This window comes from Balearica regulorum, chromosome 11 (genome assembly GCF_011004875.1).
Source record: "Balearica regulorum gibbericeps isolate bBalReg1 chromosome 11, bBalReg1.pri, whole genome shotgun sequence".
NCBI classification, from domain to species: Eukaryota; Metazoa; Chordata; class Aves; order Gruiformes; family Gruidae; genus Balearica; species Balearica regulorum.
This window is the reverse complement of record NC_046194.1, coordinates 11119203-11143917: the sequence shown is the minus strand read 5'-3', so window position 1 is coordinate 11143917 and position 24715 is coordinate 11119203. Positions and strand designations below refer to the sequence as shown.

At 49.9% G+C, this 24715-nt stretch overlaps 1 protein-coding gene across 5 annotated transcripts in view; it reads left to right on the top strand.

Annotated features, from left to right (window-relative positions):
- ZMYM3 (zinc finger MYM-type containing 3) overlaps positions 1–24715 on the top strand; it is a 32350-nt gene that overhangs the window by 686 nt on the left and 6949 nt on the right. For 2 of the 5 annotated variants that reach the window (XM_075763305.1, XM_075763307.1), the window contains exons 2-15: positions 8793–9689; positions 10396–10439; positions 10836–10908; positions 11722–12013; positions 12450–12627; positions 13057–13269; positions 13861–14011; positions 14568–14683; positions 18222–18308; positions 18639–18789; positions 19371–19543; positions 19967–20132; positions 23758–23816; positions 24387–24555. In XM_075763305.1, the coding sequence (XP_075619420.1) occupies positions 8807–9689; positions 10396–10439; positions 10836–10908; positions 11722–12013; positions 12450–12627; positions 13057–13269; positions 13861–14011; positions 14568–14683; positions 18222–18308; positions 18639–18789; positions 19371–19543; positions 19967–20132; positions 23758–23816; positions 24387–24555 (2755 nt within the window). In that variant the 5' untranslated portion in view covers positions 8793–8806. Of the gene's footprint in view, positions 1–47; positions 143–8792; positions 9690–10395; positions 10440–10835; positions 10909–11721; positions 12014–12449; positions 12628–13056; positions 13270–13860; positions 14012–14567; positions 14684–18221; positions 18309–18638; positions 18790–19370; positions 19544–19966; positions 20133–23757; positions 23817–24386; positions 24556–24715 lie in introns of those variants that run through there. The other 3 variants (XM_075763306.1, XM_075763308.1, XM_075763309.1) reach the window with 3 other exon arrangements.

Below are 24715 nucleotides of genomic sequence, written 5' to 3'. Positions count from 1 at the left end.
TCTGTACAGCCAATGGGGCGGTGCCCCCGCCCCCCCTAGGGCTGTAGCGCGCTGAGGGCTCCGAGCGGCGGCTCCATTTAAAGGGGCCGCGACCCGAATCCGGGCTCTGGGTAGAGAGGGCGGCGCACCGCCGGGGAGCCAGGTACGAGCAGCGCTGGCCGCGGGCGCCTCCCTACGATTGCACGGGAGGCGCAGGTGGGACGGCGGCGCGGCGTGGGTCCGCCACGAGTCGCCCGCCCGTGGGGCGCCGGTCCTTGGCCCCGCGAGTGGGGGCGGGGCAGGCGCGTGCGGCGCGGGTCCCGGGGGGCGGAGCGGGTGGGGCCTCCCCACAGCATGGGGGGGGGCCCGCGCTTGTCGGGAGGGGGTGGGGCCTTCAGCGAGGGGGCGGGGCCAGCGCCGCTCGTGTCCCCCCCGTGGCGACCGCTTGGGGGCGCCCTGCGGCGGGGGGCGGATTTCGGGGACCCCACCCCGATGCAGCACCGGTCCCATGTCTGCTGGAGGTGGGGCAGGCCTCTCCCCCCTGGTTGGGACGGGGGAGACCCCGGTGCGACCCTCGCTCCTGCTTGGGGGGGGGGAGCAGGCCTCAGGGTCTCCCCCAGTATGGTGGGAGAGGCCCCAGCCTGACACCTATCCCCGCGCAGCCCCCGCCGTGGTGCTAGTTGGCACAGAGGGGGTGGGTGGGGCAGGCCCCAGGGTGCCCCCCCCCGTTCCCCGTGCTGGGTGCCAGCCTGGGCACAGGCTTGGCCTAGGGGCTTGTGGTTCATGAGACCTGCCCTCCCTGCTGTGGGGAGCTGTGCTGTGGAGTGGCAGAAATGTCCCCTGGCCTCCCCCTGGCACCCAGCTGCCTCAAAGCTTGCTGTGCATCTAGCACTCTGCCCCAGGACCCTCCTCGTCTTTCCTCTCCATGTCTCAGGCAGAGGCTTTGAGCGACACAGCCTTTATGCTGTTGTCACCACACATAGTAACGATGTCTGTGGAGCTCAAAAAAAACACAGCAGCTGGTTCTGTCTGCCTCCCCCCTGTGTGGGTGGTGTGAGTTTGGACTGGGGCAGGGCTTGGGAGTGTCCTGGAGGCCTGGAGTATGTGTGGATTCCTGGACACCATGTGCTGCTCTCTAGTATCAGGCCCTGTGAGAGAAATGTGCAGCCCCACGGGGGTGAAGCTGCTTTGTGCTGCTGGAGGAGGCAAAGCCCTGATCTGCTGAAGCCTCACCAGGCTGGGGTCTGTGTGAGCAGTGTGGCTGTGGCCAGCGAGGTGCCCTGGGAAGCATCAGTACCTCCCATGTGGTTTGCACAAGTGCAGGCAGGCTGGTCCCAGACGGGAGGATGTGCACCTGCGAGGCTAGGAACTGGCTGTGATGTGTGCCTGGCACAGGAAAAGGCCCTGGCAGTCGGATATACTTGTGTGGGCAGAGGCGGTGCTGGACGTGGTCTGTGTCAGGTGATGGTGGGGGATAGGATGCTCAGCTGAGTGCTGGGAAATGGTTCCTGGAGCGTCTGATGAGGATGAGAGCTGCTTCATTTGTACTCGTCCCTTTTCTGTGCTTCAGCTATGGCTCTTGTTCTAGGCTGTAACTTCTTTCTCTCTCGCTGCTGCTGCATTCCCCAAGAAAACTTTTAATCTGCATTTTCTTGCCTAACCCTGCCTATCCTGGGATCAAAGCTGGTAATAAGAGTGTAGCTCTGTCGTTCTTGCCAGCCCGGCTTTACTAAAGGAATAGCCACAGCCTACAGAACTGCCACCTGTAATGGCCAACCTGCAGCTTACAGCCCCAGCATACATATATGCACAATCTCTGTTTCTCTCTGCACCTGCTTACATCACTCTTAGTGTGAGTGCCCTTGGTTTAGAGGATGGCAGGAAGTCATACCAGATTCCTTGACAGCTGAGTCTGAGTCCATGGCCTTACTTTGGGAGCAAAGCCCTTTGTGTTATTTCTTTTACAGATGTTTTATGGTCACTGATGCTGGGGTGCATGACCCCAATGCACACAGGTGTCCTAGCAGAAGCCTCTAGTGCAGAAGGCTCATGGTGAAAGCAATCCAAGGGACGTGTGGAAGAGTCACCTGCTGTAGAAAAATCTAGCAGCAGTCTTGATACCTCCTGCCTTCAGGACTGTTAGAAAACCATTGCTGGTCTTGACGCTGCTGGTGATGTTCTAGGAAGGCCCTTCTTTTCTCTATCTACCAGTTCTGGCTGTTTAGACAGTTCCAGTCACACATGAAGACTGGCCTGAAGGGGACATGGTGATAACTACTGCTGTTTGCACTCTAATTGAGAGAACCAATAAAATGTTTGGAGATGAGAAAACAGTTCACTGAGCCCTGCCTGCAAACCACAAACTGAAGAACTTGAGCAGCGACATCTGAAGTAGCTGCAGCTGACTTGGAGAGTCACTGAATGCTGTTGTAAAATCTCCAAGTCACAGAGGGCTTACATCTCCCTGAGTCAGTTGATTAGTCATCTATAGTGTTAATCTGGAAATGACTGTTTCTGAGTTTGTCCAACTTTGATTTCCAGCTTTTCAAGTCCTCATGTGCATTTGTGCCTGTCTCTGCTGTAGATCTTACCTTGTGTGGTTGGGGTTTTTTTGAGATGGGTCATGTCTCCCCATTTCTTTTCAATGAACAAAATAGATTCATCACTGGAAGGTGTTTTCTGAACCATGGTTGATTCTTAAAGCAGTAGGATTCATGTATATTTATTTTTTTATTTGAATGTGGTGGGTTGACCGTGGCTGGAGGCCAGGTGCCCACCAGAGCTGCTCTATCACTCCCCTCCTTAACTAGACAGGGGAGAAAAAGTATAATGAAACGCTTGGGGGTCAAGATAAGGACAGGGAGAGATTACTCACTAATTATCATCACAGGCAAACCAGACTGAACTTAGAGGAAAATTCATCTAATTTATTATCAAGCAAAACAGAGTAGAGCAATGAGAAATAAACCCAAATCTTAAAACACCTCCCCCCACCCCTCCCTTCTTCCCAGGCTTCACTCCCGGTTTCTACCTCCTCCCCCCTCAGCGGCACAGGGGGACGGGGAATGTTCATCACATGTTGTTTCTGCCACTCCTTACTGTCAGGGGGAGGACTCCTCACACTCTTCCCCTGCTCCAGTGTGGGGTCCCTCTCACAGGAGGCAGTCCTCCACCAACTTCTCCAGCGTGGGTCTCTCCCACGGGGTGCAGACCTTCAGGAACAGACTGCACCAGAGTGGGTCCCCCCCAGAGTCACAAGTCCTGCCAGAAAACCTGCTCTGGCGTGGGCTCCTCTCTCCAGGAGTGCACAGGTCCTGCCAGGAGCCTGCTCCAGCACGGGCTTCCTGTGGGGTCACAGCCTTCTGCAGGTGCCTCCACCTGCTCCGGCGTGGGGTCCTCCGTGGGCTGCAGATGGAATCTTTACACCCCCTCATCCTTCCTCCATTGGCTGCGGGGGGACAGGCTGCCTCCCCATGGTCTTCACCACAGGCTGCAGGGGGATCTCTGGACCGGTGCCTGCAGCACCTCCTCCCCCTCCTTCTGCACTGACCTTGGTGTCTGCAGAGTTTCTCACATCTTTTCACTCTCTCTGGCTGCAAAAGCTCTCACTATGTTGCTTTTTTCCCTTCTTAAATATGTTATCACAGAGGCGCTACCACTGTTGCTGATGGGCTCAGCCTTGGCCATCAATGGGTCCGTCTTGGAGCCGGCTGGCATTGGCTCTATCAGACACAGGGGAAGCTTCTAGCAGCTTCTCACAGAAGCCACCCCTGTAGTCTCCCCCCTGCTACTGAAACCTTGCCACACAAACCCAATACAAGTGAAAACAATTATTTGCTACCAAAACCTTGCCACTCATACCCAGTACATTGAAACATCTCAGCTCTTCCAGTAACTGTCATCAAGTGTAGACACTAGCCAATAATGAGACAGTAATGGTCTAATGTGGTACTGTGTGCAAGCAGCACTGGGCTTTGTGCTCTTTGAAGACTGAGTTTGGGCTGCCAGGTGGGAGTGCAGAGAGCTGCCTCTCCAAAAACACTAGTGAATAACATTTCTGCTCCTTTCCGGAGAGTTTTGACTGGACTGAAACCTGGTTCTTAACAGTGTGCTTAGTTTGCTGTTGATTCTTCATAAATGAGTTAACCAATCTGTAATAAATGTTTGCAGTGCTTGAATGTGGAAAGCTGTCAGCTGCCCAGATAAACTGAAATAAGTCACAGCAATTAAGTTACCTTTTGCTATATATGCCACTCAAGGTATAATATTGTTAATGAAGATCTGTTGACTGAAACCATGCTGGGAGGACAGGATATTATTTTCTTGATGTTTTATTGATAGAACTGTGTATCGACCACTGTTTTTGTCAAGAAATACTAAAAGTTGGGTGTTACAGTTTATTCTAAAATTTGGCACAAAAAATAGGAACTTCCTCCAGAGCTCTGCTCAGGTCTTAGAGAACTTGTAGGTAGGAATTAGCTGGAATGTTGATTTAAGTGTCTTAATTTTTGTAGTTACTAGTTAATGGTTTTCATATTTCGGATGATTTCTAATAGCAGAAGAGATAAATCCTTCAGCCTTCAAAAGTCTTGAAAATCTGAATCCATATCCATGAACTGAAGTCTAGGACAGGTACCCAAGCAGTTGCTCTTCCTTTGCTAGAGGAAAGCAGTAACTGCATGGCCATGCTCTTTTGCGGGCAGTAGAGGCTTCTGAGGTATTCACTTTATTGTGAGGGAGTAACAGTGTTTTTTCTTACTGTCTGATTTTAATTAAATGCTTGATGGTAGCTCCTCATTTTTGTAGGTAGGCCACATATTCCCTTCCTAATAGTTATCTGAGGACACTGAGATGTGGAAGATCTGTGTGCAGTTACAGCACCACTGATGTCTTTAATAAGCTAGATAAAGTCCTAGGTAGTCACTTGGTGTACTTGAGTGTCATGGCAGAGATGTCTCTGAGCTTCCAGGTCTGAGAGGATATCCATGTGCCCCCTCTGGCAGAAAGAGCAGGACAGGTCTGGTAGTCACACGTATTGGATTTGGCAGTCAATGTTGCATTCTGTGCCAATCCTGTGCACTTGGAGAGGACTCTCAGCCTTCCCATCACTTCTTTGGAAACTCTTGCATGCTACCTGAGAAGCACTCTGCTTCAGACTGTTGTGCAGGGGACTTCAATCCTTGAACTTGATCTTCCCGGGAAGATCACTGAATATTCCTGAAAGAATGATGCTGAGTCTGAAGTAAGGAGTTTCCAAATGTCCAATAGAGCAGTTGTATTGACTGTAATGTGCAGGATTTCAGCACACTGCCTCCTCTTTGGCTGAGTCATGTTCCAGCATACTCTTCTCACTGCCAGGTATGTGGCTGGAAAAGAGGAAGATTTCAAACAAACCAGTGACCAGAGCCCAGTGGCTGAGCTGTGCATTATATGGTCCTGGAATAAAAAAGATGACTTATGGTGGATCATTTTCAGCATCTGCCAGAAACAATAAGCTATTTTTCTTCTGTTGGAGAAAGTGAGAAGAGACTTTACCAGAGCTAAAGTGCACATTCAATTGGCAGCTTTAACTCACTGTGAAGCTCAGCAGAAAGCCCAGATAAATCTGAATGCCTGGGGCAAACAGAAGTAGTGTTTCTTACCCTGCTGCAGCTGGGCAGCTCTAATTTCCTCGGGTTGAGTTTGACTTCAGAGCAACCCATGGAGCTGGAAAGCATCGTTCTCTCCTCTTCTGAGGGCTGCCCTCTTCATCCTCATCAGCTGGTGGTTGAAAGCTGCCATAAAGACTTCATTGTCAGGGAAACAGAATTGCAGTGATGAGCAGCAACATTCCTTGCTTTCCCACTCAAACTGCTTGTCAGCATCACCTCCTTGGGTCTAGCCTCAACTCTAACTCCATCAGTTTCTCCAGATTCTTATAAATACATCAAAAGTCAGCACTCATCTGCTCTATATTGCCTTGTCATGGAGCTCTGCTGCAGCAGGTTTAAAATAAACAAAAGGAAAATACTTAAAAACTAAGTGTTAGTCTGCAGAACATTGCCACTGGAATTTTTGGTTCAAAGGGGGATTAGGCAGATTCACAGAGGATTTGCCCAGTACAGACTCTTAACAGTGACAGGCTCAGTGCAACTCAAGCCATGCAGTTCTTCAGCAGCTGACTGCTGCTTGATCAGAGGATGTCCTGAAGAGGAACATCCTGTTAGTTATGTTTCTTATACTCTCTTCCCAGATATCCATTCTTGGTGTGAATAGGAACAGGGTATTTGAATACATGGTCCTTTCATTTGACTGACTGCAGGAGTCCTTAGCTTTGCACATCCTAAGAAGTTTTGGGTCATTTGCCAGAACATGTGAGCTGTTCTGCCAGGGGGATTTGGACAGAGCTGATGAAAGTGGACAGGACCTTGAACGCACAGGGCAAGTGCTATGCTACCAACCAGAATGTTCAAGTGAATGGTCTTACTATGGACTGTTGGGTCTGCGGAAAGGTCTGTGTATCTGTCCCAACCACATACCAATAGTTTTGAGTTGACTTAATCTGCAGAATACTTGTTCTCTTTAAGACCATTTTGTTGGTCAGTGTTGTCTTGCATTGTAACGCTCTTGTGCCCAAAGCTTGAAAGCAATGTTAAGGTATACACTATTGAAACCAGATGCATTTGGTCTATTTGTAGAGCACGAGTAGCATTGCAAGTTCATAGATTAATTGTTGCTTGCATTATCCTTTGGGAGGGAATGCCCAAATGGATTTCTTATGCTGCAAAATTGTTCCCAGGGTCTATTCTACCAAGCAAAGACTAGGCCAGTTGAAGGTGTCAAACACTGTAGGAGTATCACTTCTGTGGTTCACTGCAGACTCATGCAAAGTGTCTGAAGGTGAATTTGATGAGTATGTTAGTCCTGTTAAGTATACCTGTAAATAACTTTCCTTATTCGTCTGTGTGGCTTGACCTTTCTGCTGCTCATTGTTGTAAGGTCTGCTGTCTGGGGGGGACATCTTTGAGAAGGAGGCATTGTTTGTAATCTGAGCAGCAGAAAAAATGTGTTTATCATCTTGGGAAGGTTCTCACCTTCTTTCAGATGTCTTTATATCTATTTCACTTTGTTCTTCTTTCTGTCAGCCACCCTAAAACACATATTAGATCCTGTATTGCTCATTCTAGCAGCTTTGTCTCCTCTGTAACTAAAGAAAGTAAACGGAATCACCAAAGTCTTTAGTGATGAAACTGGCTGGGCATCATTGAAGATTACATCTTCTGTACTTTCTGTTTGCGATTGTGGGAACAGTGCTTATCTGCCACTGTGAAACAGAAAATGTGACTTTGTTTTTAGATAAAATAAGGAGGCAATGACTTTGAAGTCCAGCTGTAGGATATGATTTCCTAAACTTCTGCTTAAATGAATTTCAGAAGTTGGGTACATTCTCTGTCCTGTTTAGTTCTGAGTAAACCAATTGGTGAGACTTGGTTATCCTTTCAGAGGGAAGGATATAAAGAGAGAATTAATCAGCCATCACCAGTGAAATTATTTCAGGCTTCCTCCTTCATTGATATAGATGAGTTATGCCTATAGTAAGTCCCAATAGACAGGAATACTGAATCTTCTGCTTCAGGGCTTAAAACAGTGTCAAATTTAGAATTAGAATTACTCTAATAGCGGGGCATAGGTTCGTGCCACATCTTTTGATTCTAGTGCCTTCCTTGTAGTGCCTACTTAGAGCCTGTTTTGGGGAAGTGATGCTACTTCAAGTCTTATTCTGCCTCACCACTTGTAGATTCCAGCTCCTTCTCTCTTTCCCTCTTCAGGTTTGTCAACCATTATTTCTTTGTCAGGGTATAATTCATTCTTAGCCAATATTGATATAAATGCTTGCTTGCCTCATCTCAAAGTCTTGCCCTTTCTGTCTTACGATAATGTCAGCCATGAGGAGCTGGGCTGTAACTTTGTCCCTCTAATGTTAGCAGTCAGCATCACATCTTCTTGTGCAAGTGTGCTGTCTGTGCCCTGCAAAGTCACACTGGTCTTTTTTCCTGACTCTGCATTGCATGCTTTTGTCTACTTTGCTGCTTGTGCTTCCTCTTATGACTGCTTTTAATATCATGGGCTTTACCACCTTTCTTCTTGCCACTCTCCAGAATTCCTCCTAGTTTTAACTTAAGCTTTTTCAATTGTTCTGTGTCTGAATATTAGCCCACGTAGTTTTGGGGTTATGCCATAGCTGTAGTTATACCATAACATGGTTTATATCTTTCCTCTGACAAAATTCATGCATCTTGTCATCATGTATCTTGTTCAAGGCACAGGCTGCAGAGCTGTAAAGGAGTTCTTTCTACCTTCATGTTTAAGAGAAAAGATATTTTAAAAATAAAAGATGTGTTAGCTCCATGAGAACAGATCAGGAGAAAAGACAGACCAGATTATTTGGGTCTGGTGAGATAGAGAGGAAGGCAGGGAAGGGGGTATTACACACCACAGAACAGCTGTGTGAAGCCTCCCGAATTGGTTCTCGAGTAATCTCTGATACCCTCACTGTGTCATTTAGCATAAGCAAGTCTGTTTGCGGTGCTGTGGTGAGGTGTGTGGAGGCTGTAGAGTTCCCAAAGGTCTGCTATACCAAACTGCTGCATCCCACTGCTGCTGTTTGGCTTTAGAGTTGTGTAACCTCACAAGATTGACCTGCTCGTATCCTGGTTATGGCTAGCAGTATTATCCGGCCTTGTTTTACTCCAACAACATTCACAAGAGTGGACAATTCATGTGCTGTGTTAGACTACTTCTCATTAACTTGCAAGTTTCTCTCTCATTTCCAGTTGCCGTCTTCTAAATGGATTCCAGTGGATTTTCGGGATCTTTGGACCCCCTGTCCTTGCCTGACAAACCACTTATTGGTGATCTCCCTGCCGACATGGAGTTTGGGGAAGATCTCCTGGGCTCCCAAACAGCTTCTAACCAGGAAATTTCCATTCTTCAGTCCCCTGACTGGGATCAATCCAAGCAGATGACTGCAGATGGGCACTTGGACCTCCTAGTGAAAGCAGACAGCCTGTCTGAACTAAACAAATCAAACAACCTTGTTCTAGATAAACCTAGCATCTTGGATATGCTGGAGAAACCTGATGTCTTAGATGACTTGGATAAAACTGCTGACTTGATGGAGCTAGATAAATCAGAGGGTCTGGATGGGCTGTATAAGGCACATCCTTCCCAAGGTGTGGAGGATGGACTGGCAGACTCCTCTGCCCTCTCTAAAGAAGCCCTTGTTCCAGAAACATGGAAAGAAGGGGAAGATGCACCAAAAAATGATTCTGGGGACCTAAAGGAAGATAGTGCTGCTGTTATTCCTGCACTGTCTGATGACAATGCCGCTGAATTGCCCCGACAGCCCGTTCCTGACTCTGGGGACCTCAGCAGTGTCCCAGCCACAGAAGGAATCACAGCACCATCTTCAAGTCTGCCAGTGCCCCCCCACCAACTCAGTCTTAAACAGACAAAGAAGACGAGGTTGAAGGCACCAAGGAAAAGCTCACCCATGCAGAGGGAAGGGCTGGCAGGGGAAGCAGAGGCAGAACTGAGCTCGGACAATCGTCTTACGGCTTTGCCCCCTGAGCCTGTGGAGGAAAACCAGGCAGAGGAAGGGGATGATAGTGGGAACAATTCGTTTAAAGAAAGTAGTGTACTGAAAGTACAGGAAGCCTCACCATCACCAGGTAGGTTATCTCTGCAGAATTTGGCCTCCTTTTGCTCAGGAGGTCATCCTGCTGCACATTGCTGAAGCTGGAGTCTGTTTTGCACTCCAGCTTTTCCCATTGTCCCCTGCTATGGAAATGGTCAATGCTATTGATGAGCTAGATTTGGGGAAAGCATCTTGCTTGCAGGGAATAATGCTCTGGAAGCTACTTCCTTGATGCACACAAGCTCTTCCTCTGGCTTTCATAGCTTTAACTTTGATTTTCAGTGCTTGTGTCAGCTAGGAGCTTCCCTGATAAAGCTGCAGCTGTGCATCACCTTAGCTCACGTTCTTCATCACTGGAGTCTTTGCTGGAACTGAGGGTCACCAGGAGAAGGTGTTTCCAATAGGGAAAGTCCCATGCCCACGCTGGCCATCCTGGCTGAGATGCTGAGTCTCGGTCAGAAGCAGTTGGAGGCAACTGCCCAGCATGCTGCCCCCATGCAGGGAGGTCTCCCCCTTACAGAACTCCTCCCAAGCTGCGTGTTTGAATCTCTAACTACAGGTGGTGGGTTTAGGAGTTTTCCTTTGTCTGATCACTACCAGAACTGTGCTTGTTAGCCAGGACTAGTTAGCTTCATGTGCAGACTGACCCAAAGGATGGCTGCATTTGAAGAATACCTGTTCTCTTCTGTTGGAGAAAAGCAAGATGTTAGATGCAAGCTTCTTCTGTGCTTCTGTTCCAGGAGAAGGCCTGTCTGGGAAAGGAAGTGAGCTGCCAACTGAGAAGGTGAGGAGAATGCAGTCAAGTACATGTGCTACAGGAGCATAGAGGGTGGCTGGCTGTTGTCAGACTCCATGAGGGACACTGGCTGTGTTGTCACTCCTCTGGGAAGGAGTTTGCATGTCTCCTGTGATGGAGCAATCCCTGTGCACTACCACTGTGCTGTAATGTGGCTTCAGTGTGTCCCTGCTACTCCCAGCTGGAATGTCATTCTCATAAGCCTACTTCCCCCTCTCCCCCATCTTGCCAACTCTGGTCAGGTATCTGTGGAGTTTTATCCATTTTCAGCCTTGTTATTGGAAAAGCAAATCCCAGAAGCTGGAACTCCACCATGATCTGAGATATTTATCCATGGTTGTCCTAGCAGATGGTTAGCCTAAGTATTTTCTGAATGTCTTCTAGGAGCAGAAAAGAAGTGAACGAGCCAGAAGATCAGAAACTGCCAGGCCTGAAACTGTGAACTCCTCCGAGAACAGTGAGTAACTAGGGCTGGCCAGTGCCTGTTTTCAGCCAGAGAGCAGGGGTGAGAACCTGTTGTGGGTAGGTGGTTCATAGTAAGAGTATGTTGGGAGCTCTGGAGCTTCTGTGCAGACTTTCCTCCTACACAGGACAGGTCCCTTCACCCTGTGAGTCTTCATCCCGGGGTGATGCCTTGGTCTCTCAGGGTACTTAGGTTGAAGGGGAGAGTTGTAGTATTTTTACAGTGGTGTGTGGACACCAAGCAATAGGATGAGAGTCTGGGGTTGTTCCCAGGAATGACATCTTCCATCTCCTCAGCCAGAAACTTTCTTCCTTTGTCTCTATGGCAGCAGGCTGTCTGAAGGAAGGTTGTATTTTGAGGATTTTCCTGCAAAAGTATGTGAAATCTCTGTTTGAGGTGTTGAGTGTCATCCTGCCATTCCCTAGTATTTGTGTGTTCCTCCTCCGTTGCCTGCCTATGCTGGATGCTGGTGATTCAGCTTGGTCCCTTTAAGGTCTACTGGTTCTTGGAGGGTTTTCTGCTGTAAATGTTCGCACTTTGGGCTTCTGTCAACTTTGGCAAATCATGACTTCCTAGAGAGGAATTGTACTTAAGCCCAGTTTGCTTAAAGACCTCCTGACTCATCTCCAATTCCGACAGATTATCTTTTAAGGGTCCTTTTATTGTTCTGCGCAGACAGGTACAAAGCATGTAGACGGACTCCAGAAAGGTGACCCCAGAAAACCCCAGCGTGTGTCTCATGGCAGAGGTTTCTGTCTCAGTTTCCTAATGAGAGATTTCTGTGCATCTTTCTCTGCTGCTTTGCAGTTCCGGTCTCTGACGAAGACTCTGATGCAATGGTGGATGATCCCAACGATGAGGATTTTGTTCCTTTTCGTACCCGACGCTCAACTCGCATGTCTTTACGAACTCAAATGGCTCAGCGAGCTGCCCGCTCTACTGTCACCAAGATGACTTGTGCCAACTGCCGGACCCCACTGCAGAAGGGCCAAACTGCCTACCAGCGTAAAGGGCTCCCTCAGCTCTTCTGCTCCAGCTCCTGTCTCACCACCTTCTCAAAAAAACCACCTGGCAAGAAGATATGCACATTCTGTAAAAAGTGTGTGTTCGTTCCCCTTTCCTCAATGCTCCCATGTTTGTGACCCCATTTACCTGCCCCGCAGCCCTACCTGCCAGTCCCCATTCCTGTGACCTTCATGCTTCCCATTCACCCACATCACTGCTGCCTGCCACCAGCTGCTGCCCCGTGTCTTCCTTCACACACCACATATCCCATGCTCCTTACACCTCCTTCACATTACTGCCTTTCCCTGCCTGTCCCCAGGCTCAATGCCCCATATCTCAGCCTCCTCTCAAAACAACCTCCCACATGCTCTGTATTGCACCCCTCTGGGCCGGGACAGAAGCTGCTGTGAGACAGTTCTTGCCACCCTTTTGGGACACTAGGAAGTCCCGTGCATTGCTGTGTGCCATCCTGTCCCTTTGTGGCAGCACTGGTGTGTCCCTGCACTAACACATACCCTCATGATCCCCAGGGAGATCTGGAACACCAAGGACTCTGTGGTTGCCCAAATCGGTTCAGGTGGCTCTTTCCACGAGTTCTGCACCTCTGTCTGCCTCTCCCTCTACGAGGCCCAGCAGCACCGACCAGCACCTCAGTCTGCAGATGCCTTGGACACCAGCCGCTGCAGCGTCTGCCACAAACCTGGCGAGGTAAACAAATCCCTTGTCCTTCCCATGTCCTGGATGTGATGCTTGTGACCTGCATCACTTGGCCCTGCCTGGGACCATCGCAGGGTGTTGGCTAGGTTCTCCCATGGTGTGAGGCCTCAGCCCCTGAGCTGGCTTGGGCTCACTCCCAGGTCCTTCCTTGTTACTGTGAACCAGCCCTTATCCCAGCAGAAGAAATAAGGCTTCTGCTTCTCCCTGTCCTGAAGCTCATTGCTTCCTCTGCTGTCCCAATTGCTCCATTGACTTTTGGCAAGGAAAGCCAGCCTGAGTCCACACCAGCTTCCTGTATAGCACTTGCCCAAGTTTTAGTGTAACAGCCTGTTATCCCAAGGGCTGTGGTAGTGAGGATGCACATGTGTCAGAGGAGGCACATAGTGGTTTGGGGGACTGACAGCTATGATGTCTCTGCAGATCCAGCATGAGGTCAGCAATGGGAATGTGGTTCACCGCATCTGCAGCGATGCCTGCTTCACCAAGTTCCGGGCCACCAAGGGTCTGAAAACCAACTGCTGTGACAACTGCGGACTTTACATCTACAACAAGGGCTTGCCTCTGGAGTACCTCTTCCATGAAGGCCAGCAAAAACGCTTCTGTAATTCTGCCTGTCTCAACAGTTACAAGAAGGTGTGTGAAGTCAGCTGCCTGGGGTGGGGGGTCTCTGTGGGCACACAGCTCCTTTGCTTGGTGTAGCACAAGGCACTTTATGCAATAGCAGATGACTTGAATCCCCTTGGCCTCTTATTGCTGACAAAACATTTAAGAGATTGCTGTGGAGAAACTTTGAAGCAGGCAAACAGAATTTATTTGTTCTGCGTGGGGCCCATCTTGGACCTGAGCACGGGTTAGGCACTCAATAAGCTGGACTGTGCAGCAACACTGGTATATGCAGTTAGCATGGGCTGACTTCTTTTGGATGTGCCCCCAAAGCTTGGCTGGATATGTTCGTCTGTGGCCTGAGCAGGCTTCACTTAACTGTCTTGATGGGATTGGCAGACTCTGTATTCCTGCCAGGGTACCCTTGAAATGAGAAGGTGAGATGCCAAAGGCAGTCTTTTTTGCTACAACCACCTGAAGCTGCAGAGCCTGGCTGTGGCATCAGGCACCCTACAGGAGAGCTGCCCTGTGGCGGATACAGTAGTGGGGTGGTATATGAGGGTCAGACCTCACCAGCTGTGATGGTCTCCCTGGCAGCTCTGTTCTGCTCTGTGTTTGCAGAAGAACACTCGGGTCTACCCATGCATGTGGTGCAAGACGCTGTGCAAGAACTTCGACATGCTGCCCAATGTGGATCGCAGTGGCAAGATGGGCCTGTTCTGCTCCATTTGCTGCACTACCTCACACAAAGTGAAGCAGTCAGGCTTGGTTGGTAAGAGCACCTACATACAGGGAATCGGTCACCTCTCCACTCTCACTCCTTCCTTGGTGCTATTTATTGCTTGTGAATGAGACTGGAAAGAAGGCACACTGCTTGCCTGGGGAGGAGTCCAGTGAGACAAGTGGAAGAAGATATGGAGAGGGAGGAGCCCTTGCAGCCTGTAGACGGCTTAATACTGAGTGGTAGAGTACATTGCTGTTGAGAATGCAGGAAGCAGTTGTAGTGCTGTAACATGCTGGTATTGCCGTTTCCATTACATGGAGTACAGGGTGTCCAGGAATGGGTGTGGTCTCTGGTGCAAGCATTACAGCCTGTTTTGTCCAAATTGCTGTAGAGCCAGGGTCACTTCCTTGAACGACTCTGCTCTCCATCCGTGTTTAACATTTCTGTCGTAGCAGAATGCTCTTAGTTTGCTGGTGTTCCTGTCCCTTGCTTTTTGGTAATAGCTTGACAGACTGAGGATGAGTGAGTAGCTTGCATGCCATCCTCAGAATCCAGTCCCATGTTCTGTGCTGCTGCCCTCACCAATTCCTATCTGTTTCATCAGGTCCCCCTAGACCCTGCAGCTTCTGCAGAAAGAGTTTATCTGAACCCTGCTATTACAACAAGACAGACCGGGTTGTCTACCAATTCTGCAGCCCCAGCTGCTGGACCAAATTCCAGGTACTGAAATATCCTTCATGCTGGGCTGAGCCATAGAGCTCATGCCTCCTTTCACACTTAACAGAGGCTCCACCTTCCTCAAATTCCTCAGGAAGGGTCCCTAAGAAAGTCTCTGCTTGGAGCACAAGTATTGCAGTGACTGTAGTTTCCAATAACTCAGTCTTGGCCCTATCTCCCCCTTCCTCCGTTGGGATAAGACAGACTATAACTCAGTCTGTCTATCAGGTTATGGTCAGTGGGAGTACTGTGCAGAGCTGTGCTGCATGAGTGGTTTGGGATGTAGTGGCCTTACCAGGGCATGAGCAAAAGCACATGTAAGCTAGCAAAGCACAGTGGGCACTTGCTAGTGAGCTGGAAAGAGGCAGAGCTGCCCTCTGAGCCAGGTGTCACCAAGGAACATAAGTCTTCTAGGATGCATTGGCTAAAAATTTACAACCAGCAATCCTCAATACCTCATGTTTAATAATCCTCAAAGGCCTGTCTGGTGGTTTTTAATCTTCTGATGTTAAGTTTCAGCATATGTGAAATGTTTGTGGTGTGAATATTAGTTCTGTACAGTTGTCAAAGAACAAAGCAACAGCCAGGAAGATGTGGGAAACTTAGGCCAGGACATGCCTTGGGCAACTGAGAAAACTTAGAGCATCTAGAGGTAGAAATTTAGTGACTGGCAATTACAGCATTTGGTTTTGGGATTTGTTTCTTTCTGGTGGTTTTTGTGTTGGGTGTTATTTGGACGTGTGGGTTTGTTTTGTTATAATAAATCCTTGATGCAATCCTTCACTGAGATCACAAATGGTGTTGGTAGGGTAGCTGTAGAGTTTTTACAGTTGTAGCCTTCATAAGACTTGAATCATAGAATGGTTTGGGTTGGAAGGGACCTTTAAAGGTTATCTAGTCCAACCTCCCTGCAATGAGCAGGGACATCTTCAACTAGATCAGGTTGCTCAGAGCCCAGTCCAACCTGATCTTGAATGTTTCCAGGGATGGGGTATCTACCAACTCTCTGGGCAACCTGTTCCACTGTTTCACCACCCTCATTATAAAAAAATTCTTCCTTATATCTAGTCTAAATCTACTCTTTTAGTTTAAATCTATCTTTTAGTTTAAAACCATTACCACTTGTCCTATAGCAACAGGTCCTAGTTAAAAGTGTGTCCCCATCTTACAAGCCCCCTTTAAGTATTGAAAGGCTGCTATAAGGTCTCCCCAGAGCCTTCTCTTCTCTAGGCTGAGCAATCCCAGCTCTCTCAGCCTGTCTTCATAGGAGAGGTGCTCCAGCCCTCTGATCATTTTTGTGGCCTCCTCTGGACTCACTCCAAGAGGTCTACGTCTTTCCTGTGCTGAGGACTCCAGAGCTGGACACAGTAATGCAGGTGGGGTCTCACCGGAGCAGAGTAGAGGGACAGAATCACTTCCCTCAACCAGCTGGCCATGCTTTTTTTTGGACAACCCAGGATATGGTTGGCTTTGTGGGCTGCGAGTGCACATTGTCGGCTCATGTCTAGCTTTTTATCCACCAGTACACCGAAGACCTTCTCCACAGGCCTGCTCTCAATCCCATCATCCCCCCAGGCTGTATTGATACCAGGGGTTGCCCCGACCTGTGTGCAGGACCTTGCACTTGGCCTTGTTGAACATCATGAGGTTCACATGGGCCTACTTCTCAAGGTTGTCCAGGTCCTTCTGGATGGCATCCCGTCCCTCAGGTGTGTCAATGGCACCGCTCAGCTTGGTGTCATCTGCAAACTTGCTGAGGGTGCACTTGGTCCCACTGTCTATGTCACTGATGAAGATATTAAATAGTACTGGTCCAATACGGATACCTGAGGAACACCACTTGTCACTGATCTCCATTTAGACATTGAGCTATTGACCACTACCCTCTGGATGTGACCATCCAACCAATTCCTCATCCATTGAACAGTGCATGCATCAAATCCGTCTTTCTTCAATTTAGAGAGAGGAATGTTGTGAGGGACTAAGTCAAAGGCCTTTTAGAAGTCCAGATAGATGACATCTGTAGCTTTTCCCTTGTCCACTGATGTAGTCACTCCATCATAGAAGGCCACAAGGTTGGTCAGGCAAGACTTGCCCTTGGTGAAGCCATGCTGGCTGTCTCAAATCACCTCCCCATCCTTCAGGTGTCTTAGCATAGCTTCTAGGACGATCTGTTCCATGATCTTCCCAGGCACAGAGGTGAGGCTGACAGGTCAGTAGTTCACAGGGTTCTCCTTTCTACCCTTTTTAAAAATGGGTGCAATGTTTCCCTTTTTCTAGTCGTCAGGGACTTCACCTAATTCACCTAACTTGAATTATTGCCGTGTAAAATCAACATTGTAATGTATGAGTAAACCCATGCATAACCTGGATTAGGAACTGTCTTGCTGGCAGATCTCAGAACACACTTGTCAAAGAAAAACCACTAAAGAGAGTGTTTCGAGATGGCTTCTTGGCGATCAGAAGCCCAAGGAGTTCAATATCTTCATTAGTCACCTGGCAAAGTAAGTCAAAGTAAGCGTGATAAAATTTTGCAGATGAAACAAGAACTGGTGAAGTGTTAACTCGTGCTGAGGTCAGGGCAGTCATAGAAAGCAAAGCAATTGGATTGCTTGACAAGACTGGTTCCTCCTAACATGTGCTTAAACACAGTTCAGGTCAAGATCCTGTATCAACCTTACTCAAGTAGTGTGGGGATGTAAGTCCTGGGAAAGTAAGGATTTTGAAAAGGCCCTTGGATTGCAGCAGATAAGCCATTCAGTATGAGCGTCTCAGTTTACAGCCACAGAGGGAAGAATTAATTAAGTTATTGCAAGTACAAGCAGAGGAACAGGGAGTTAAAATTTGGGGCTAGAGAGCAAAAGAGCTACCTAGAATGTTGCACTGATAGGAAGGATGTTCATCCGATGTCGACTTTATTTTCAATGTTGAAGAATAATTGGAAGTATGCTGAAAAAAGACAGAAAAATTGCATTTGGGCTTGAAAAATGTGTGCACTAAGGCACTCGCAAAGCACCTTATCTGAGGTTATCAGAAAGAAAAGCAGGAAGATGACTTTATTATTAAATACATCCTTGTGGACAAGACACCAAGTGCTAAATGGCTGTTTAATCTAGCAGAGGAAGGTGGGATGAGAATGGCTGTTTGAATTCTGAAGTTACATTACCTTGAAAATAGAAACCAGGCACCTGTGCTTCAAGATCTTTTAGAGAAATTCTCGGAAGAGGTAGCGGAGTCCCCGTCTCTTAATGTTTTCAAATCCAGAGGGGTGGCAAGTTGAAAGCTTGCCTTCCTGTGAAGAGCTTGACCCAGTACACTGGAAGCAAAGTGAAATTGCTCAAGAATCTGCTCTCCAGGAGCTTGAGACATGATCTGGTGGACTGACCGTGAGTCACTGAGAGTGGCAGCAAGCACAGGTCTGAGCAGGAGCAGACAGACTGCTGTGAACGGTGGAGGAGGCAGGAGGTGGTGGCAGTGTGAAGTGGGTGCTCACTGCCCTCTGTGTGCCTCTCCCTCCATGAGCTGTCTCTGTCTCCTGCAGCGCACCAGCCCGGAAGGTGGGATCCACCTCAACTGCCATTACTGCCACAATCTATTCAGCGGGAAACCAGAGATCCTAGACTGGCAGGTGAGGACTTTCCCCAGGGGGATGCTGAGGCAGAGGCCAACCCTGGTGACGACCACAGGGCTCCTTCCTCTCCCTGCTCAAAGTAGAGCTCCTTCTGCACCAATGCTCTGAATCCCTTAGCTGCAGAGATGTGCCTGGAGACTATGCACTGAGTGCTGCACTCCTGATGTTCAGCAGGATGTCAAAAGGGCACTAGGAAACCACTTCTGCCAAACCCTATGCCAGGAGAGCTGGGGACTTGGCTAAGCCCCATAGTCTTGCTCTTGCTTCCTCAAGAAGTGTGTAGACCTCCTGCCAGTCTAGCTGACCCAGTGGTGGTCTCTTTGGCAGGACAAGGTGTATCAGTTCTGCTGCAAGGACTGCTGTGAGGACTTCAAGCGGCTGCGCGGGGTGGTGTCTCAGTGTGAGCACTGCAAACAGGAGAAGCTGCTGCATGAAAAGATCCGCTTCTCTGGAGTGGAGAAGAACTTCTGCAGCGAAGGTACTTGGGGAAGGCACGGGAGAGGTAGAGCCCCCATGCCAGCCCATGCTGGGGGAGGAGAAGAGAGCATGGAGAGGAACAGAGGGGAGACTGTCTTAGCCAGGCCCTGGGGCAAGAGCCTTGCCATGTAGTGAAGGGAGGACTGTCGTGGGGATGGCTTGCTGTCCAGCCAGGCCCTAGGGCAAGATCTTTACCATTCATTGTGTCCTTGGGGAGGGCTTTCTCACAGCTTTTCTCTCTCTGGGGGCTGGGGAGACAGCAGGTGGCAGCTCCGCTCCTCCTGTCATCATGCACTTCTACACTCTTGCGTCTGGGCTGGCCTGACCTGGCCTTGCCCTGCCTGCTGGGTTCCTGCACACAGGAGGTTGGAGTCAGACTCTTCCTAGAAGCATGGAGGTGAGAGATGGCAAGTCCCCATGAGGTCCCATCTTATCCCAGCCCCAGGGGCCAGTGCTGGATTGTTCCCTACAGTGTGTTGCGTGTGCTCTGTTGTCTCCGCAGACCTGGATTCTGGTCATGTTTGGGTCAGGGAGGCCCCCAGTTCATCCTGGGAAGGTTTCACTCCTATTGTTTCTCCGCAGGGTGTGTGCTTCTTTACAAACAGGATTTCACCAAGAACCTGGGCCTGTGCTGCATCACCTGCACCTACTGTTCTCAGACCTGCCAGCGGGCGGTCACCGAGCAGCTGGAGGGCAGCACCTGGGACTTCTGTAGTGAAGACTGCAAAAGCAAATACTTGCTCTGGTACTTCAAGGTCAGTATTGGCACTGGCAGCTTGTGCTAAGTGCTGTGGTGGGCACAGCACCCAGATAAGTGGGCATTGCACTGAGGAAGTTCGCACTGCTGGAATCTGGCTGGCACTGCTGTGGAGAACCTCGCACTGCTGGAGTCCTGCCTGGCAATGACGGGACACTGCTACGGGGAAGCTCACGTAGCTGGAGTCCCCAGCTCATCCTGCCAGAGCACTGCACTGAGGAAGCTCACAGTGCTGGATCCACGGCTAGTGCTGCTGTGAGAAGTTCGCACCGCTGGAGTCCCCGGCTGGCACTGGCAGGGCACTGCTGTGGGGAAGCTCACAGCATCTTGCTATGTGCACCTTTCACTGGAGAGTTGTGTTGCACTCAGAGGGGGTGTGGTTAGTTACTCGTTGTTTCTCTCCTGCTGATCCGGGCTTTAGGCAGCTCGGTGCCATGCCTGCAAGCGTCAGGGGAAGCTGCTGGAAACCATCCACTGGCGGGGGCAAATCAAACACTTCTGCAACCAGCAGTGTCTGCTGCGATTTTACAATCAACAGAACCAGCCCAACCTGGACACGCAGAAGGGGCCCGAGAGCCTACTGAACAGTGAGTAGGAGGGAGGGAGGGGACCTGCATCATAGCTCAGTCCAAGAGACACAGGGAAGACTGAACAGCAAGGGGTGGAAGCTTCCTGCCTGGGACTGGATGAGACACTAGGGAACAATCCTGCACTGGCCCTTGGGGGGGAAAGGACGGAGTGGGACCTAATGGGGCTTCTCCATCTCTAACGTCTATGGTTCTATGACACACAGGGCCCAGACGGGAGGAGCCGGTGCCAGCATGCTGCCTGTAGCTCACACTCTTAGCAAGGATACTCGGGGATTTAACATCCTCATGTTGCCAGCGAAGAGCTTGATTTACAGGGTTAGGGGACAGCGTGGTTTGGCATGATAATCCACCTGCAGCCCCACACAACCTCCGAGCTGTGACCTTCTCAGATCTCATAAGCTAATCAGGATTGGGCCAGGTCAGTGCTTGGATGGGAAACATTCAAGGAAAAAACAGGGTGCTGCAGGAAGTGGTGCTGGTGATACTGTAGGTGGGCTCTCCTCAGCCAGAGCTGAACCTAGAATGATCTTGAGGGAGTGCTGAGCTGCTGGAGGCACTCTGTCTTGTGATGTTAGATTGGAGTCCTACCACTTACCCAAAGATCACTGCAGCTTTGGGGAGTTGCCAACCCTGTGTCCCGGATAACCCCATTCTGCATCCATGGAGTTCCAACTGGAGAGGAGATTTTCACTGCCTGTTGCCCCGTTTCTCCTATCATTAACTTGAGCCAGTTGCTTATGGAAGATTGCAAAGTGCTTTGGGATCCCTCAGGATGGAAGGTGCTTGTAGTGACAGTGACAAGACATCGCTTGGCCCTCGGACACTCGCATAGTCTCATTTTGCTTGGTCTTTTACAGGCCACGACCTTCTAGGTTATCTGTGTGATCTAGTTAAAATGCCTGCAGCTTATGGTGGGACTCACTTCAGTGCATCAAGCTTCAACAGGTATCTACATCACAGGCTTTGCTGCTCTCCCTGGGATTTCCTGAGATGTAAAACCCTGACTAGGGTGTGCCAAGGAGGGGAAACCAAGTGAAGGACCTTCCCATGAGAGACCTCGTCCTGTATCTCCAGACTCTTCCTGGTTCCTCTCCTGACAGCAGTGGGTTGATTGCAAGGTGGGGAGAAGTCCTGGATGTCAGTGCTGCTTAGACAGCAAAGCAGAGCTGCTCTGCTAGAAGCAGCAGGTTCCCTTAGCCAGGGGAGTCCGAACCTGCCCTCCCATGGGCAAAGTAAAAGGCCATGTGAGATGACAGCTCAAGTGGCAGCATGCTGAAATGACCTGGATAAGGAACTGTTGGTTTCTGCTGGCACAGGGGTGCCCAGGAGAAGTCTGCTTTGATGGAGTGCAGACTGTCCCGCTGCCCAGGTGAGGAAGAGGTGTTTAACTTGCTGGTTCCCTGTAGCTCACCAAGTGATTTCACAACTCTCTGATTTCAAGGTCTCCTGCTTGTGAGGGACCAGTAACACTGCTTTTGGGACACAGGCACAGTGAGCAAGCTCTGCCTGCAGAGGGAAGCACATTTCACACCATTTGGACATTGTGTCCTTGGAGCCATGGACCACAAGACTGAGAAACACCTTTTTGACCATCAACAAACACAAGAGTCTGAGCGCCCCCCTCCACCACATCTCTGGAGGCTCCCAAGAACTTTGCTGTTTGTCATGTGGGGCCTCATCCTTCACCATGCCACAGCTGCCTTTCCATGCGCCCTATAAGGCAGGTGACACTGAGGCAGCCAAAGCAAAGCCTGTCAGCAGTGGTGAGCGCTTGGCTGAGCAGAAGCTCCAGGCTGCTCTGGTTGTGGTATAGCTGTGGGCATCCTTGTCCTGGGACTGTGGCATACTGCTAAGCCTTGCAAAGGGCCTGCCATGTGCTAACACAGAGAGCTTTCCAGCCCAGCGTGCTGTCCAGGGGATTTCAGGAGGACCAGCTTGTCAGTGCATGGTGAGGAACAGCCAGGGTCTTCTGTGGACCTGGTGGCTGTGTTGCCAGCTCACAAGGTACTACCTGGATTTCAGGCCCATCTTGGGCAGAGCTGCTGACTACTTGCTTCTTCCTTTGCGGCCAGTGGTTGCCTAAAACCATTAGTTTCTGTGACTCAGTGGCTGCTGCCAACCTGGTGATCCTGAGAGTGCTTGTTGATGATAAAAGTGGTCATTCCTTTGCTGGGAACAGACTGTGTAATGAGGGATTGAGGAGCTTCTGCCAGAGAACTATGCCAAAAGACTTCCAAGGGGAACTGGCTCTGCATGAGGCCATCCAGCTGCAGAGGATAGAGGGCCAGAAGTCACGACTGGTGCAGACAATACCTTGACAGCTCCTTGCTGGTGTTGGGATGAGAGTAAAGAACAAGCTGCAGCTTTCCTGGAAGCCTGGACATGTAGCACATGGAGCTTTGTGACAGGAGGATCTTGTTTCCCTTAGTCCTAAATCATTGGCCCGTGGGGCAATCAACTTTGCTTTTGATTCTGCTGCAGCAGAAACTCTGCTCATACTCCATAGCTTGTCTTTTCTCATTCAAGCCATTGATGTCTCCCTGCTGCCCATCCACTTTGAGCTAGTCAGGGGGAGTTCTTGGACCCATTGAGACCATTGCAGATCCTATGGCTGAATGCTCAGCTGCAAGCTAGGGAGCTTCCTCCAACTGGAACTTACTCATCCTCTTGTGGTGGTCAGCAAGTGGACCCTGCTGGGTCTCCAGTTGCTCAAGAGCTGTCCTGCATTTCCTTGGGACAGAGGAAATCTGCACAGTGTGAATGCCCATGTGTTGGCCCTTTGGGAGTCTGGTCTTTCCTGGAGACCCTATTTGTATGTAGAAGGTGCAAATGGACCCGCCACTCCCTTTGGCTGCTGAGACCTGCTGCTTTCCTTGCAGATTTGTCATTCATGCATGGCCCATGGCTAGTCAGTGCTGTAGAAGGCAGTTCTTTTTCCTAGCCACATGGGTAACCAGGACTCACAGGAGACTTGGATGAAGGTGCTCTTTTAGCCTTTGAGATGGGTGCAGGTTCTCTGCACAGCAGATGAACTGGAATTATCATCCAGCCGGGGTTATATTGTCATCACCTGAGACTAGTGTCTGCCACACGTGCCTCTTACCTGTAGGTGATCCCCTCTTTCCTTAGGGGAGTGGATTGCATCCCTAGGGCTGGGGCAAAGCTGTCTCTCTGTGTTTTGGGATGTCTTGTAACACTACTACTAGCTCTGTCACCTTCTTCCTAGGGATCTCGAAGCACTTTGCCAAGATACTTGTAGCAGAGAGATGAAGGCACAGGGAGGGGTTGTGGCTCGGTACAGCAAGCCAATAGGCAGAGCTGGGAGTAGAGCCCTGGATTTCTCTCTCTACAAGGGGCTGGGATTTCTCCTGACCTGCTGTGAAGGGGATGGGGTAGGCTGCAATGGATCACAAAATGATGTGGGAATGACTTGATTTTAGAGTTGTAGTGTCTTCTGAGCTGCTAGGGCTAGAGACTGGAAACATTAACTGTTCCTGGAGTGGCCAGGAGCAGTTTCTGAGTAGCCTGTCCTTGCCCTCTGGCTGCTGCCACCTCCAGTCCCAGCAGTGGGACGTGTTGGCCCAGGAGCTCTTGAACTTAGAGTCATTGCTTTCTCTTACAGGTCAGACTTCAGAGCCAAAACCACCTGCCCCTTCCCCACAGAAGGCAGAGACTAACATGGTAAGGCCCGTTGGAGGTAGGAGTTTGCAAGATAGCACAAAGGGGTTGTCCCCAAAGAGGACAGATCTGCCATTGCTCAGGGAGATTTCATTCTTCTACAACCAATGCATTTTAAAATGTCTCGGTAGTGGGAACTGGTAACAGCTACTAGGATGGGCAGCATCAGCCTATTTCCTGCAAGGGGGAAGAAGAACTATTCCCCAGGAATTGATGATGGGCTCCAGAACAGCCTGCCACCTTGACACTGGTTCCTCTTTGTATGGTGCTCCCCTGTGCCTGGATATAGTCTCCATCCCACTGTGTTCCATGCTGCCCCGTGGAGCAGGAGCAACCAGTGCCAGACTCCTGCTAGCTGCTGCAGAGATGCTGCACAGGCTTGCTGCCTGCCGGGAGCAGCTTGGCAGTCCTTTGGCCGGGTCTGACTCTGGGAGCATCCACGTGCTGTGGGTGTGTTGGGGACTGCCAGGCTCCAGGGGGTGCTTTGAGAGTCTCTTCAGCTGTACCCGTGGTTGGGAAGAGGTGGTGTTGCCTTATGTGGATACCAACCTCCTGTTTTCTGTGTTTCCTCAGCTGTCAGCAAAGACCTCCTCAGCCCAGATGTCTCCAGCTGCAGCACCTCCCGCACCCCCTCCAGTTCCAGCCACCCCTCGGAAAAACAAAGCTGCCATGTGTAAACCACTGATGCAGAACCGGGGCGTTTCCTGCAAGATAGAAATGAAGTCCAAAGGATGTCAGACAGGTAGGTAAACAAGACATAACCACAGGATTACAAGGGCGTTTTGGGAAGGCAAGTGGCACATCCCTGCTCCAGACTAAATGTGAATCCATCTTGAAATGCTGTACAGAGCAGCTGGGTGGCACCATGCTGAGGTGTCTCAGGGCATTGCAGGGAACACACA